General features: G+C 42.0%; 1 protein-coding gene across 10 annotated transcripts in view; it reads left to right on the forward strand.

Annotated features, from left to right (window-relative positions):
- The window catches only part of LOC119495851 (neurexin-1a-like), a 288,620-nt gene that overhangs the window by 170,113 nt on the left and 100,603 nt on the right, over positions 1–17,904 (forward strand). For 3 of the 10 annotated variants that reach the window (XM_037782736.1, XM_037782739.1, XM_037782740.1), the window contains exon 1: positions 2,628–3,724. The exons of 6 other annotated variants lie outside the window; for them this stretch is intronic. In XM_037782736.1, the coding sequence (XP_037638664.1) occupies positions 3,478–3,724 (247 nt within the window). In that variant the 5' untranslated portion in view covers positions 2,628–3,477. Of the gene's footprint in view, positions 1–2,626; positions 3,725–17,904 lie in introns of those variants that run through there. One more of the 10 variants, XM_037782738.1, reaches the window with a different exon arrangement.

The raw sequence follows: 17,904 nt of genomic DNA on the forward strand, positions 1-17,904 counted from the left end.
GTCGTGGCCATTTTCAAAGGGGTCCCTTGACCTCTGACCTCAAGATATGCGGAAAAAAAATGGGTTCTATGGGTACCCACGAGTCTCCCCTTTACAGACATGCCCACTTTATGATAATCACATGCAGTTTGGGGCAAGTCATAGTCAAGTCAGCACACTGACACACTGACAGCTGCTGTTGAGTTTGCCATGTTATGATTTGAGCATATGTTGTATGCTAAATGCAGTACCTGTGAGGGTTTCTAGACAATATTTGTCATTATTTTGTGTTGTTAATAGATTTCCAATAATACATATATACATACATTTGTATAAAGAAAGCAAATTTGCCCACTGCCATGTTGATAAGAATATTTAATACTCAACAAATCTACCTTTCGCTATTATCTATGGACAATGATGCAATTAATCGCGATTACATATTTTAATCAATTGACAGCCCTACTTTTAAAGTTTGAATATCTGGAGTAATATGACAGTGATGAGGCTTTTAACATTAGTTCTATAATGAAACCATATGAATGCTACGGATCTCATGTTGTCCTGTATATTTCAAACTTAAGCTGCTGGCTTTGTGATCAACCAACAGACCTTTTGTGTACTTTACAGTTCCGCCACTTGGGGGCACAAATGAACAAGCAACTAATGACAAACCTGATAAAGGTATCACCTCACTGCTGATGTCATTAGATTTAGTTGCTGCATACCAACACATCGTTTCCGCTAAACACCCAGTGCAAACTTAAAAAAAAAAAAAAGTAGGACAATGTTCCCACCTTACACTTCTATTTACCTGAATATAAACAGTTTCAATTTAAGATCTCATTTAGTTTTTCTGTAAAAAAAGTTTTCTGTTGAGGACATAGTAAGTCAGGTTGTTGTCCTTGGCAAGCAGCCCTGATAGATTGCCTTATTAGGTGTAATTATGCAGATTGCACTGCTGATAATTATAAAAGTGTAAACACATTCAGCAGGAGCTATTCCTTTTCACCATTGCAAATGAGAACAGAGCGGTGGTTCCACACTGCTGACTTTTTAGCACCAGGTGGCTGCACCAAGTTATTGCGATTCTACAAGGTGAAAACAGCACAGTTGCCTAATGTGTGCAGCATCTGTTTTGTACTTCAATCGCATGTTGCTACTATATAGGAACACAACACAACAGAGAAATAAGAGGTATCCTCATCTGTCCTCGAGCCAGATGGCAGATTATATTTATCTCACCGGTTATGTTCATCTTTTAACAATAAAGTGTCTGTTCTGTTTCTTTTTTTCACCTCAAAATTACAGCAACCGCGCTAAAACACGAGCCCTCAATTCTGCTATATTTCTAGTGGATCAAATGGAAATGTTCATCATTAATGTTCATTTTAATTGGTCTTTCCTTTCCCAAAAAGGTGTCTTTCTTTGTCTTCCTGTGAACATTCAATGGAGAAGGACACATTATCCTCTGTGTCACACTAGCTAAGTTGGCTTTCTTTGGGCGTGAAATGCCTGTGTATTCCCTGTAAACCGTAAAGATCAGCTCAGCAGTGCTTACAGTTCTTTTTTTCCCCCCCTCCAGCTTAGAACACTGCATTTTGAAGGGGAGGATGTTGAATGGCCGGCGTGTGCAAACAGAAGCAGGCGCACACACTGCAGCTGAGCCTCGTGCTCTCCAGTCCTGAACTCTGAACACTGAGCGCACTTCCCAGCTGAACCGGATTGTGTTTATCAGCAGGGCTTTTATGTCCACATGTTCTCCGCGTTCCCGTAACCCGGGCGCTGCTGCACACCGAGTCTGCGATCAGCATTCCCCCCTCTCTCTTGTGAGAAATGGTCTTTTATTAGCAGGCGAGGAGGCAGACTTGCCCAGATTCAGCACACCCTCTCTGTGGACGGTGCACTGTGTGCGTGCTTTGTTTACGTATGTGTGTGTGTGTGTGAGTGCGCGTGCATGCTTGTGTGTGTTCATATGTTTGTGTGAGAGAGGAGAGTTGCCTATGTGAGCTGCAGCATCATCACTCTTCTAGAAAATCTGTCTAGCGACTGACTGCAGAGTTTCGGTTAAGAACCTATATAGAAAAACACTTTTTTCTGGGCGATGGAGAGGCAAGGATTGGGTTGGACTTCTTCTTGGCTTCATCTTTTTATATATCCGCAGGACTATTATCACAGAACTTTACCCAAATTCACAGAGAGGGAAAGAAAAGATAGGAGAAGGAAAAGAGAAGCAGGAGGAGGAATCTGGAGAGAGAGGACAGGATAAAAGTAGAAATTAATCTAGCCTGTCCTGCATTTGCTTTCTGTCTTCCTCTTTTCCTGCTCATGAATGTCCACACAGGAGAGTGGATTGAAAAAGACTAAGCAGGGGGACGTTGTGAAAGGAATCAGGGCTGGGGGGACATAGCTTCAATTCCTGCTATTCTGCCTAAATAGGCTCTTCCTCTGTAATGCACTCAGGCTCCAGTGATTCGCTATGTGAATGCTGCCCATTTGCATAGCCACTCTCCCTCCCGTTTCCTGGCTGGCTGTTGAGGCCCCCCCCCCCCCCCCATCTCCCTCCGTCCTCCTCCTCCTCCTCCTCCCTCTCCTCTCCTCCTCCTCTCTCCCCTCTCTTCCTCTTGCGCACATCTTCTGGAACGGTGCTGCCGATTGCTGTGTGCCGTGTGCCGTGTGCCGAGTGTGTGCGTTCCTGCCCAGGGCTGCTCTCTCAGGTGCTGTCGTTGCTGTATATCGCTCGGTGTCATTGAGAGCGGAGATCTCTAGATGGGGAAACGGGTGCGCTACTTGGCACAACTCACAGGTGCAATCACGCCGTCTCCCGCGCGCCTGCTGCAGCTGTCCGACACATGCAAATGAGACGCGGATTTAACTATGGTCCCAATTCCTCTGGGGCATCCTTTGAGACCACTGGAGGAGGAAAAGGAGGGAAACTCAGAATGCCTGTGTTGATTTTCTGAAGACAAATTCACTTTGCACAGGTGCTATCAGTCTCTTCTGAAGTTGGCTTTCTTTCTTTCTTTTTTCTTGGCAATTGCATTTCTTGGAATATTCACAGTTTTTTTTTTTTGTGGGAAGATGTTTTCTAATTTTGTGAAGTAGAAAAGAGAGAAACAGAGAGAATAAGGGAACTCAGGGAATTGGAGCAAGCTGGGATTTCTCCATTGCTGTTTGAGGTTGCCCTAATTTTTCTTGAGTGAATGTTTTTGATTGTTTCTGTATGATGATTTATGATACCTCTTTATGTCCCTGGGTGCTGCTACGGATTTCCTAACTCATTGGAGAACAGCAAGAGGCTTTTTTTTTTTTTTTATCCCACAACCGACATTTTGTGTGGTGTCCCTTTTGCTTTTTTTTTTCTCCTTCTTTCTCTGTGGATCTGTGCGAGGGGTCTCTGGGCATAGTGAGATTTGGCAAAGGTGAGAAGCATGGGGCTGTAAGGCTTACTGAAGTTCGAACCTCGATCTGAATTCCTCATCTGGCCACTCAGGGAAGATGTTCGGAGGCTGGAGGACACGGTTATCTCCCCTGAGGCCCGTAGCAGAGCCCCTGAACTGGAATTCAGCTTCGCTCGCTCACCTGGCCTTGTGGATCACCGCCCTGGCCCTGGGCTTTGTGGCGGGGTCAGAACCAGGTGCCGTGGAGAGTCTCCACCACATTCACCTCTCCCACGGAAACAAGCGTCACCATATTGTGCCTATTGCCATCCACAGATCACCTGCGTCCCTTAGAGCAGGGCACAGTAAGTATTTCCTTGTCTCACCATCAATACGTTCTCTGCGTTCGGTAACTTCTTGATCAGTATTGTCGTTTGACTTTTAGCAAATCTTCATTCACTCTTTGGTGTATGTTTCTGATTCAAGTCGAAATATAATTTGATATTGTTTCTTATATTTAAGAGCCCCCTTCCCGAGACACACGGCGAGTCTGGCTTAGATCCATCCCCCCCCCTATTTTTCCCGTCTCAGCAAAGTGCCCTCTGTCTCCATGTCCGAGATTAGCCATATCCCTATCTCCAGATGCTCCACTGTGTCCAGATTAGACAGGATTAGAACGTTGTGGCGCTCCACGTCGCCCCTGGGTGTCTGGAAGAGACAAAGATGTGTTGCCTCGGGCTCCACAGGGCGTCGAAGCCGCTCCTGGCCTCTGCCCAGCGTGGAGTGTGGATGAGGCCTCTTTAGCCTGTTTGGCAAGAAGGTTCATGACACAGGCATTAAGCGAGGAAGGAAAAGAAAAACAGGAAGAATCTCAACTATGAGAAATTACGTAACCTCACCCCAAGTATTCATGGTAGACTGCAGTATGCTCACCTCAAAACCATTTTAGAAATACTGCAGTTTTTTTTTTTTTTCTTGTACTTCTTGTATTTTTGGCCTGCAGTTGTAGGCGAAACTGATGTTTAAGATTGAGGCGGTATGACACGTAGAAAACACAAAATACTTTCTTTAGTCATCCTACTGCCCAAGCATTTTTGAGTGACGTAATCACTACTGGTGTAACACTGACGTAATGCTGAGGAACCATGGCTTCCATTGAGTAGACACCGCTTAATAATGCACAACAAATCTCTTCTGGAATGTGAATTCTCTATCATTAAAGTTTAGCAGTACAAAGCATTAAGTTGTGAGGGATAACACCACTGCAGAGCAGCACTGGCATTTTGAGGATGTTGTTTATTGGACACAGGAGCAGCTCGGAAACTATACTGGAGCCCCGGATCACTGGGCAGAGTTAGACCTGTAAAAAACAAGGGAGTCGGTGCTCCACAGTGATGATGAGGGAGACGGGAGGTTTGCCGACCTACCGAGACAACAAGAGAGGCAATTAGGCCACTCTGCTGTGACCTGTCTGCAGCGGACCACGCTCAGCTCGCCCTCCTGCTCTCCCTCAGGACCCCGGGGGCATGTGGTGCTTTCAGGCACATTCCTCGACTTAATATCACAGTTAGCGTCGCTGCTGGTCCACCGTGCTGTTAATATGAGAGAGAGAGAGAGAGCTGGGGGGAGCTTTGGGAGCTTTCTGAGTAACATGATTACATTTTTAGTTGATCAGCGCACGGAGGGTGCATAAATGCAAAATGGGAGACATGCTGTTCAACATGGTACCTGGCTCCAGGACAAAGCCTGCTGTTGTAAAAGCCCCAGTGCTGTTGTCTTAGCTGTGCTGCGATTGGTTTAATTTTCATGGGGCTTGTTCCTTACATGGGGTGGCTCTTCTCTGCAGCAATTAAACATGCACCGCTCAATTTTTTTCAGTCTTAATTTGTGAATGCAAGAGCCAGAGGCCCCTCAAGTTTGATTCTGTATTTTTCAACAGTATCTTTTTTTTGCTTTGTATTTGTAGTTTCTATGTTTTAAACAACAGAAACTAGCCTCATGCTATCTTCAATTGTTCCCTTCCTCTCTTCCCCGACCCCCTCTGCCTCTCTCTCTCTCTCGTAACTTCCGGTGTCATCGTCAATGTTAAAATCTAATCCTATTTGCAATACTTATGTAACTGTGCCTGCCTTTCACCGTTGTTGTCACATTGCATTTTAACATTGTCCCAAGTGATTAGACCAAACAAAGCCAATAGAGTGCTGACAGTTAGTTCTATATGCAAATTGGCTCCATTTCATGAAATTGCACTTTTTTCCACTCAGTATGTAGCTAAATTAGTAGTAACTCTGGCTGCCCCCAATGGTGGACTATCCATCAATTTTTCCAAATATTCTCAAAACACACAATTCCTGTAAGTGATTTCATAGGAAAACATTAGGGCTGTCAATCGATTATTATATTTAATCGCGATTAATCACATGATTATCCTTAGTTAATCACGATTAATTGCAAATTAATTAATTTCATCTGTTCAAAATGTACCTTCAAGGGAGATTTGTCATGTATTTAATACTCTTATCAACATGGGAGTGGGCAAATATGCTTGCTTTATGCACATGTTTGTATACAGGCTATTTATTATTGGAAATCAATTAACAGCACAAACACAAGGTACTGCATTTAGCATACAAAATATGCTCAAATCATAACATGGCAAACTCAACAACAGCTGTCAGTGTGTCAGTGTGCTGACTTGACTATGACTTGCCCCAAACGGCATGTGATTATCATAAAGTGGGCATGTCTGTAAAGGGGAGACTCGTGGGTACCCATAGAACCCATTTACATTCACATATTTTGAGGTCAGAATTCAAGGGACCCCTTTGAAAATGGCCATGCCAGTTTTTCCTCGCCAAAATTTAGCGTAAGTTTGGAGCACAATTTAACCACCTCCTAGTATGACATGGTTGGTACCAATGGATTCCTCAAGTTTTTTTAGTTTCATATGATGGCAGTATCTCCACTCTAGCTTTAAATCTGAGCCCGCTACAACCTAGAAATCGCAAGTTGCGTTAATGCGTTAAATAAATTAGTGGCGTTAAAAACGAATTTGCGTCAACGCGTTATTATCCCGTTAACTTTGACAGCCCTGGAAAACACACATTACTCTCTACATATATATCAGCATACTGTAAGAGAAACCATGCTTTGTTTCCATTGTATTGAACGTGTATGCCTGTCATTGATTTATGTGGAAAGAAGAAGAAAATTACCATGGTCAGGATGTATGAAATTGAGTTGGAGTGTGATGCATTGTTTGTTTAGGGCTAGCAGTAATGAGGTTCAGACAGTATCAACTCTGAGGAGCAGACATACCATTCATCATGGATAGACTCCCAGCGGTGATAGTCTTCTTTCCCAGAGATACTCGATCTGCTGGATAACTAGGTTATCATGTTATTTTCTGTACCTGCTGCTCTTAATCGTTGAGACTGGATAGATGAGATGATCTGATCAATGGGAAAAGTGTTTTAAGAGCTTAATCATGAGTGGTTAATGGGAAAGTAGACTTTCTGGAGATTATCTGCTTGTAACTTCTATTGGTTAATGCAGGAGATGGTGATCTGCAATTCCCACCGTCTGGGCAAAGTATACAGCACCTTTCACGTTCTCACTTGTTTTTGTGGCCTATGCTATGTGCTCATATGTGTGTCATAGCCCATATGTGTAGTAGAGGGTTCCATGATGATTATGTGATCCTAACACCTGCTCCGTCAACTGCTGCACAAACCGCGTTTTGTGTTTCAAAACTCGCGGTTTGATCAAAGTCGTCGAAGCAATTTAAGTGATTATAATCAATTTTCAAGCTCTCCACCTTCAGATCTAATGGTTGAATGGATTAGAGACAGACAGTGCTCGTGTGCGCTACCCCTGCTGCAGAGAACAGATGAGCAGGGGGGTAAGAGAAGGACAGAGGGAAGAAATGAAAGAATATAGAGGATGAAGAGAAACGGAGGGGGAGGAAATGAAGAAAGAAAGGAAAAGAATGAGAGAGAGAGAGAAGAGGGAGAAAGTGGATGCTTTCTGATGTTGCCTTGCTGCCGGTGTGTTGTGGGCTTGTATAATATAATTACTCCCATGTCTCTGAGCTGATGTCATTCTGCGATAGTGTGAGGATGACAGTATCTCTGCTTCTGTGAGGCAGCGGAGATGATAGCTGCCCTGATAAGGATCTGAGTACATGTTCCTCTGCTCTAGAGGGAGCAGAGGCAGTTATTGACCCGCGAATGAGAGAGAGGGGAAGACTGCAGTCATTTCATTCTCCTCTCTCTCTCTCTCTCTCTCTGATGTGTGAGAACACAAACACCCTCTCTTTATTTAGGTTTTTAACCTACTTGCATCTTATGATGCTCACTTCCTTCTTCTTCTTCTCTTCCTTTCTATCATCTCTTCCTGACCACTCTGCCGTAACCCCCCCTCCCTCCCAGCCCTCCTGGTTGGTCTATAGAATCCATCCAAGCAGACAGAGTGGGCAGCCCTTTGCGCCTGCAGTGGTCTGTGTGGTTTCGGTGGTGACCAGGCTTTGGATGGCATGAAGGGAAATGAGACCTGACTGTGCGTGCGGTGGGCAGCGAGGGGTCAGCTGAGTAATGTGTCTGGTTTCGGATTAGAGACTTGGGAGACAGAGAGGGAGAGAGAGAGAGAGAAAAAGACCCCCCCCCTCCCTTCTCCTTTGACTCAAAATGCATTGAGGTCCTGGATGAGTTTGAGTCAGGGGGCTCTTTACCCATAAGGCACTCGGTGAATCATCATCATCAACAGCGTCGTCTTCTCTGCCATCTCTCACTTTTTTATTCATCCCGTCCGTCTGTCTGTTTACACCTCTGGCTTTCCCTTTTAAAGTTATTTTTCTTTTTTTTAAATTACCTCAAATGATAAGTTGTCTGGTGAATGTAGAAGTGTGATATGCTGTGACTCAATTTGCGTGCTTCTGTACTTACACTTGCTATTTTGAGTGCATAAGTGCGTTCACACTGACAAGTATGGCAAAATGCAGTGCGCTATAAGCACCCGGATGTTTTACTTCACCCTCAGCGGTCACCATCTTTGCTACGTAGCGGAAGGGGAGGGGCCAACAACCTATTTCTATCTTGTGAAAGTGGCGAGCGTGGAAGCTGCAGTGGTTGCGATTGAAACGGCGAACACTGAACTATACAAATTTAAGTTATACATGTTTTTTTTTTACTAAGTACCACTACACTGTAGTCGGATAGAAGCCATTATTGGGATTTGAGACAACACTACCTTGTCGAACTTCATGCACTACGCAATAGTGTGCATAGTGTACTACATGGAAGTATACTAACGGAAGTATCCGAATTGAGACGGGTTCATAGAGAGAACGTGTCATCTTGCACAGACATGGAGGGAAACTATCATACAGTAAACTGCACCATTTTCCAGTTTTGATGTCACACGTACGCAGCTGTTAACCCTGAAAAATACAATGGCATATTATAATGGGATAATGCCACTGTAACTCTGACAGACTACACCGGATGCATAACAATAATTAGATTATATGAGACATTTGTTTCAACAGCAGGATACACCAAAACAAGAGTATGACAGACGTACTAATGCACTGTATAACAAAAGGGTATAATGACATTCAAATTGGCAAGCAGAACATTAACTGTTAAAGTGTTTGAGCCACTGCTGTATTTTTGCATTCAACATTGCCTGTATGGAAGACGGGAAGCGCGGAAGAGTGATGCATGTGTGGCGCAGGTCAACGTGTTAAAGATGCTAATGAAAGAGCTTAAATAGTTCTCCACAGTCCATTCTGATTGACTCTATAAATGCCTCTCCATTTCCCAGAGGAACGGCACAAGAAAGGGAAGAAAAATAGATAAATTGAATCAAGATCAAGAATGCAAAACCCCCGTTTTTTTTTTATCTAATCTGAATTGAGTTCAGTCACCCCGGAGAATCCTCATTCTCTGTCATCATAATGAGGCAGCAGCTATCTCTGTGCCAGTCAAGCCTGTATATATACACTCACTCACACAAAATGCACACAAGCTCACTGCACACACAAAGAGGAGCAACACTCTCCCAGATCAACTTTCATCTCTTTGATCGCTTAGATTCATTGTCACGAGGATGTGGGTAGTGGAAGTGATATGCAAATTTGCACATGGGGAAAAGTTTCATTTATATAGCGTAACATTTAATTGGTTAGTTAGAGTTTAAAATGGGTCATAAAGAAAAATATGCGCTTGGAAGGTATAAAAATATAATTGTCCAGACGTACAGTAGTTCCAAGAGTGTACAGTGATAACTCCCCTAGTGGTGGACTAATTGGTTCCGGGAAAGGTCATGGGAGGAAAAAAAACAGAAGATGGAGGGTGAAATCTTTCAGCCTTTACGACCTGATAACCCCAACCACAGGGGAGGCCGGAGAGGATGGGTTTCTGTGGCAGCCGGCTCGCAGAAGACAAAAACGTGTGATTGCCATTGATCGCCCGATCGATAATGAGCCTCTACTTAAATTTCACACTTCTGTTTTAGGAGAGGGGGGGGGAAAAACAACTCCATCCTTGAGCTCTTCTGCGTGGGTGGTTTGACTGACAGCGTTCTAATTATTCTTACAAATCATTACCTAACAACTTTAATAGCATGTATGTTGGATTAATGATGAAAATAAAAAAAGCTTTAAAATATGAATGGGCTGCCCTGTGTTACAATAGAAGGCCTCAATAAGAACCAACCATGTCATAACCATTCTTTTTTTTTGCAATTTACAATTGCTCACCTGCAGCAGAGTGGCAACAGAAAGAAAGCTGCCCCCTAATCCACTCTAATAGGATTGTGTGGGATTTCACCTTCCTCATTGCTCCTTCCATCGCTTAGTGCCTCGGGCCTTCTGGCATGGGCTGATAAAAACACGCCTACCTAAGTGCAAGCAAATATTAGCATATATTTTGCAACATAGTGTAGAAACACAATGCATACCCACGCACATTTCTTTTTTTTTTCCCTCTTTTATATTTATTTGTCAGTAGATACATGGCATCAGTGTGAGATAAAGGACAGGCACAGCTCTCTCATGGTGCTCCGACAGTACATTGCCTGTTGATAACGGGGAGGCAGAGCTGTATATAAAATCGAAAAGGTAGTAGTTGTGCTGCACGACAAATAAGTCCCTCTCATACGCCCCGTTACATCAGCACATGCAATGTTTATTTCCTGCCGATTTTCCTGCATTTCCATTTAATTGTATCATTTCTATAAGATATGCAGCTAATTAAAAAATATCTCACCATTTAGTAGAGGCTTACTTACAAAGTGAGGCTACTCAGCAATAGGCAAAGCATATGTTTAATCCTGCAATTAAGGCGAAGGCGCGCTTGTTATCTCCTGGGTGCTGCTCGCAAAAGGAGTAAACAGCGAAAAACGAAGCGGCGTCATGTAGGGACGACGTGAAAATTGGACACATGAGGATTGGCTGGTATAATATTAAATGTATAGAACTAATTTTTATATACACACATTGTTTTTCTAATATCTTATGTTACAAACGGCTTGTCCCATTTGCCCATTCATGTAAAATGAAGACCGTACATATTGCGCAGGGCATTGCATGTGCCAAACTGAGTGTGTTGAACGGCGTCTGCTCGTGTTTGAAGTGTTTTTAATGCTCCGCTTTTGAGCTACCTACTGCACATGTACATAGCCTTGAGCTAAACAGTGATTTGTTAAAGAAAAGAGACAGTGGAGAGGGCTTTACCTGATATTTTTTCCCTTCTACGTAGATGCATTAAATCATTTCAAAGAAAGCCCTCCTGCGTCACAAGCATTTTGTAATTATGCAAGCCTAGTATAGACTGCTATATCATTTGCTTTTATGAATAGCGCTAATGGAGGAGTATGGCACAGCAACTCTGTCTGATCCCTACAGCAGCTTCTTTGTGAGAGCAGCGTTTGTGCTGATGCAGGTTGGGCTGCATATGGTGATGGGCAGCCAGAGTTGTCTCTATAGTCTCAGATCAGAGCTCTGGCCCTGGACTCTGTTTTCTGCCTCACTTCCACTGTGTAATTATCCCCCACACTTGTCTTTTTTCGGTAATTAGAACTGCAGTCATACTCCACATCTGTTGGCTCCCTAATAGAGAAGACAACAGCTTCTAGAGACCATTTGGGAGGCTGTGATGTTCGGTACATGCTAGGGCTGACAGACACACTGCAACTAAATAATGCACTGATGTCTGATGGCACGCAATCAGTCGGAGAGGCTTTTAGCCGCGAATGAAAAAGCCGAGAATCGACTGATGCTTTGCTTTTTATTTAAGTCTAACTTTGATATGTGTGTTCGCTGGCACGCAAATTAAACACTGGATGCCGAAAAAAATCTAATCAACAAATTTGCTGGCAAACAAAATGGCTGACCTGAATTGAGAGAAAGGGAGCATTGAGTCTGAGGAGCAAATGAGGCAAGTGATGATGAGAGAGTAAATTAGAAGCTGTCGATACTGTGAGACACCTCTATCAGAGCCAAGGCTGTTGGCTGGGGAGGCAGATATGCAGCTGGTCAGAGTAACAAAGGGCCCGTTTGGTGTATTGCTCCATTAAGACACTGGGTCTTGTCAGCTCTGCCTGGATGGGCCATTCTGCTCCACAAGGCAGGGGCTCATGTATCACTTAGGGCTTAGGGGAAGTGAGCACGGTGGAGAAGGGGGGGCAGAAGGGTGTGAGTGACACTGGTCGACTGAGCATTCATGGCATTATGTTACCCGCCCAGGGGGCAGAACTTTACCTCAACCATGAATTGATGGTCTCCTGCCATGAAGAGCAAGGGGTGGTTGGTATGGCTACCCGGGGGCCCTGCCATGATGAGGTGAAGGCTTATCTCTTCAGAGCAGTGTGAGGATAAAATATGGCAAAGTACTGCAACAGTGTGATGCGGCGGCAGATTTCTTCATTCGCAATCTCTGACGAACTGCAGATTGCATCAGTTTAGGGCTGCTTAAAGGATGCTATATATAATATAATATAATACGAAATACTGGCAAAGAGATACTTCCTGTTAGTGGCATTAACGTTTGTTGCAGATGTTACACCAAATTCTGTCACCCATCAGATTCTGTGACCTCATTAGGAATTGTCTCGCTCGGAGAAGCCTCGTTGTGGATTTTGAATATCCATATACTCTGGCTCAAATAAATGCAGGCGGCCATCGAATTCAAAGAGCTCATCCACATTATGGAAATCATCTTAATATTCATCCATGACATTAGTTAATACTAAGCTACGCTTTCTGTACACAACAAACACTCATGTTTCCACCATGGATGTATTCCACTATTCCATCATTGTCTTCCAGCGATACGTCACCTCGCCAGAATTCAGAAGGAGACTTCTCTTTGAGCTAGACTCTTTCCATAATGCCAGACACTTATAATAACAACCAGAGCCTGTCATGGTAAAAAACAGCACTTTTAGTGGACCTATATGATGGTGCCAGCTTGCCCCAATAGGAATACATTGCAGCTGCTGTCTATATTGCTGCCACTTCAGATGTTCTTTGTCATACCTTATCACATACTATATTGTGATGGATGTGGCCAAAAATGTTTTTGGTAGGGTCCCACATTTTCATAGCGGTGGTTTCAATGTGATAAAATCTGTTACCCTTCAGACACTACTAGAGGATCAACTTTATGACAAAATATTATCTGGTGATGTGTTAATGCTCTACAGAAAGACCGGTACACTACAGCTATCAACATCTCTGCATCTAATGGTATTATAGGGTCACAATCTTTGGTTAAGAGCTATCAAAATGTGTGGCCCTATCTAAATAACTATGTGGGCATCCTTTTTGGTAACACCTTTTAGGGCTGGGCGGTATGGCCAAAATCTTCTACCACAATATAGGTAATTTCATATCTTGATAACAATAAATATCACAATAAAGCATGTTTTCTGGTAGTTACATAAATAAATAGTCTATATTAAATAACCACATGGTAAAGCCTATTTTTTGTATACTGCTGTGTGAATTAAATACTTGTCAAATGAAAAAAGTATTTTCTCATTTTATTAAGAACTTTAGTGGAAAATTAATGTAGGTTTCAAGTGAAATTATAGAGAATAAATTAATTAATATAGACCTAGACTAGGGGACAGCCAATGTAATATGAATAAAAAAACAACTGATAAATGCATTTTACAGGAGAGGTGGGAGACATCAAGGCTCAAAATAATTTATACATGCACATCTTGGTCTGAACCAACTGCATGTAAGGTGCAGCCTATAGCCTACATAACCTCACTGATTATTATATTAACTGAGGATAGCTGTAGAGAGTAGTTTTTTGTTCTTACCAGTCGAAAAAATGTGCCACTATTGTATTTAATCGTTAACCGCTGTATGTCGTACAACAGATATACTGTTCACACACAAACAAAACTTTGCGTTGATGCATTTCTGTGTACTGTAGTATGTCTGTTAAAGGTGAGGAAGAAAAAAGGCAAGTTTTGCCTGTTATTGACAACAGATAGCCTGTGCTCAAAGTATGCATTACTATAAGCCTACAGCATGCACATCACTATAACATACATCTTACATTGAATTATACATTCAGTCGCTGGTTTTTGGGAATCGTGATAAAAATGATATAGAAAAATATATACTATAGACCTTTTTATATACTTTTTACGATATATATATACATATATATCGTCATATCGCCCATAGTGCCTGTCAAAAATAAAGTGTGTGATATAGTATGATAACAATATGTACAGTGGAAACATAGCTGAAATTCCTAATCAGGTTTAAGAATTTGGTGCAACATTGGCAATAAACCTACATACATGAGATACCCACTTGATTTGGCTCCTGAACCCTCATATAGATATTCAATATATAACACTCAAATGACATATGTAAGTATTGTTTTAAAGAGTAACTTAACACCAGGCTGATATGCAGTGTTTTGCTGTCCTCTCTGGTTAAAAGTGTTGAGCGTGTTTGACCTCTGACCACACCCAGCATCATGTGATGGGCGTGGTCGGGCGTGGCCAGAAGTGTGCTAAGTCGCACCCATAACCACACCCAACAGTGATGTCATGGAGTCCTGGAGTCCACCTGTACATCACTGAAGCAAGGTGAGAAATTCAACCACTGGAGGTCAGCAAAGACAAGATTTTCAGGGGGTGTTAAGTTACTCTTTAAAAATTACTAAAAAAATTGCTACCTATCCTTTAAAATATACAGTAATGGTTGTTAAAGTGTCAAATGTGTTTCTGCTATTGCTGCCTGCCAATATAAAAACATGAAACTACTTTCTTATCAGCCATTTTTCTATCGCAAATCTGTATCTCTCCCTCTCTTCCTCTCGTTCTCCCCCTCCGTCCTCTTTGATGTGGTCATTTTGTACTGTACCAGCCTTGAGGTCTGACTTAAGTGCTCCAATGTTTTCGCTCTCTCTCTCCTCGTTTTTATTAGGTTTTGTTGCTCTGATAATTTTGGAGCCGGCATCTTATACCCTCTAATAAGGATGACCAATCATGGGGGCAAGCAGCAATGCCCCACTTTTAGTCTCCACTTAATTTAATTACATCAAATTAGCAAAGCAGGGAAAGAGAGAGGGGGGAGAGAGGGGATTAATCCTTAGCAGCTTATGAAGGCAGGTTGGACACTGTCAGCTGTCCTATGCAGAAATGCTGCTTTGGGATTGTCTTCATTAGAAAGAGCTTAAGGCTCATAGGTCACTGGATATTGTTAAAACAATACTGTGGAAATAGGCTAATTAGAATATATGCCTAGTCTAGCTTAAAGACAAAGGGTAACCGCCTGAGGATTTAAAGTTCTTCCTTTTTGTAGCTTTGTTTTTCATTCATGTTTTCCTTACTACCACTTATCATTTACATTTATTATCATCAATAACTCACTATGCCGGACACACACTACACAAGAAACAAGCCAGTTTTGGGCCTGATTCGCCTCCGAACAATTTTTTTGACGGTTCTAAAGATTATCTTTCCAGATATTGCTGTAGTATGAGGTCTGTTAAGAGTGTTTTTTTACATCCCCCGATCTGCTCGGAAGTCCATTCTGGTTGCACTGATTTCAAATCCCAAATATTAAACAATATTAACAATCGGACATCCTGTTGTGTGTGGGGAACCCTGTGGACAGCCGATGACGTAGTCACGCGGGAAAGAACGATAGCCAATTGGGAACCAATCTGACTGAAGAAGGAGGGACAACCACCGCCGTCATAACGGCCGCCGCTAATGCAAAACGTGAAGCATAAAGTAGTAGTAAGATGGACCTCAGAAATGGAGGACCAACTTGTTGATTTGTGGCAACAACACGGGTGTTTATTTTACATGTCTCCATGACTTCATCCATTTTTATTTTATTTTTTCTTCGTGAATTTTCACTGCAAATTAGTGCAAAAACTAAAATTGCTTCCTGCCCGTCGTGCGCCACGTTCGTTTTAGACTAAAGTCACGTTTGAACTCAAGGGATTTTGAGAGATTTCTCCGGTTTTGAGAGTCGAAACTCTCGTTGTTCATGAATGTAAGAATAATGGAATAATGGCCAAATTGTTGCTCACCACACACTATAGGAACAAAACTGTAAAATTGAACATAACATGTTGTTATGTGGTGGGGGGGTCTCACATTTTCAACATCTGTTAAGATTTGAAAAATATTTGCCATCTTAGCCATCATTGAAATGCATTAAAGTAAACATGCTGTATAGGTGTATATAATATCTCAATCCCAAATAGCACATAATAACTGAATACTCTATCGGCCGGTGGCGAAAGATTAAGTCTCTGGGCAATGAACTGTAAAAGTTTATATCGACTGTGCTGTATATGTGCCAATATGCCCAGACTTATTAGGCCAACACAAAGTAGGCAGGCCGTCTGCACTCCTGGTTGATTTAGCACCTCTGTCCACTCTGCTTTCTGCTGACTGCAAAGAGAATAGCTCAGCTCCAGCCTTCTGATAGAGACTGAAGTGAGGATTTATCACTTAAAAAAGAAAAAAAAAAAGAGCGAAACGAGGAGGGAAGCAAAGCAGAATGTGTGCAGTATACAGGATTTAGTTTTATGGGTTAGTTTTTAGTTATAGACTAGCTGGCAAAATTGCTCGATTTCCTCTCCATCTTCACACATTAAATGTTTTGGCTCTGCACTATAGAAATATTCCAATGATGTATGGAAATGGAATAGTAAATAGTATTATTTTTATATATATATCTGTGTATATATATATAATATAATATTTAAATAGATGAAATACTCGCACAATACAGTTATCCTGTCTTTTATCTCGCTGGCCCCTCATATGTATGATTTAAGCGGTCATATTAAAAGTTTCAGTAGTATGTTGTACCTGTGACGAAACCTTTTCTCATGCCTGCTGGTTCTGTTCTAACTGCCTTTCCCATTATAAGGAAGGCAGTTGTTTGTGCTGAGAAAGGATTAAGACAAGTCAACAATCCATAGCCTTTTTAGTCTCCCAAAGGGCCGCTCGCACACCACTGAAGATAGAGAATGGCTTTTTCCAGGAGCAAAGCTCGGGAGCGAGGTTTAAATTGTTGAAAGGACCTCGCTATACTGCAATGGAACAATGAACAGATACAGAAATAGAGATTGGCTGGGGGGAGCGGGGGGTTGAGGGTGGCCACAGGGATCTAGATGTATCCACTATACTTCGCTTTCCAGTTTTCATTGTCCAGCTGCATTTTCTTCATTTGTACCCACGGGTCGCACAACCAGAGGCTGTGCTTTAACTGCCGACTCTCTCTCTGCTCTTAACTCATGTTTTCAGAGCTGCTGTTGTTCACTGCACTTAATTATTCTAACACACAGGAGGCTGCCAGTCAAAGGTGACAGGCAATTAATCAACTCGCATGTCAAAGCATTTGGTTACAGCTACAAAAAATGACACCTGACATGAAGGTTTGTTTTTTTCTGGCAGGCATCTGTTTTTAAAATGTTCATGAATAGTTATAATTGCTTCAATCGTGAAAATTACAAGGAAAACATTTAAAAAATAATTATAAATGTGATTATAAAAGGCAATTTGTTTTTTTAAAAGTATGGCTCTTTTTTAATGACTTAGTTGAGAAAGACAAAAGTCACACACTGAAAATGTACCAATTAACAATTACAAGAGTAAATTGATTTTTTGGAGAGGTACTATAACCACATTCCCCATTAACAATGCTTTCTAATCCAATATACAACAACGTTCACACTGTGAAACCCTTTTCAAAAAGCAATCCGAAAACACTAAAATTACTGCAGATGTCAACTCAGGACAAAAGCTAAACTAAAAAGGGCATTTTAGTGTTGTAAACAGACAAGTATAACATTCCTAAATCCTCGACTACATCTAGCATTGCCACCTTTGAGCAAAAACTGTGCCTAATTCAATTAGAAATAATAATTTGTGACATTTTCATTTAAATAATTTCCATCTTAATTTGACCTCCTTAACCCAGATGTCTTACATTTGCTTTTCTAAAATACTGGAGGCTCTATTTTTGTAAGTCAGTGGACACACCATA

This window comes from Sebastes umbrosus, chromosome 10 (genome assembly GCF_015220745.1).
Source record: "Sebastes umbrosus isolate fSebUmb1 chromosome 10, fSebUmb1.pri, whole genome shotgun sequence".
Lineage (NCBI taxonomy): Eukaryota > Metazoa > Chordata > Actinopteri > Perciformes > Sebastidae > Sebastes > Sebastes umbrosus.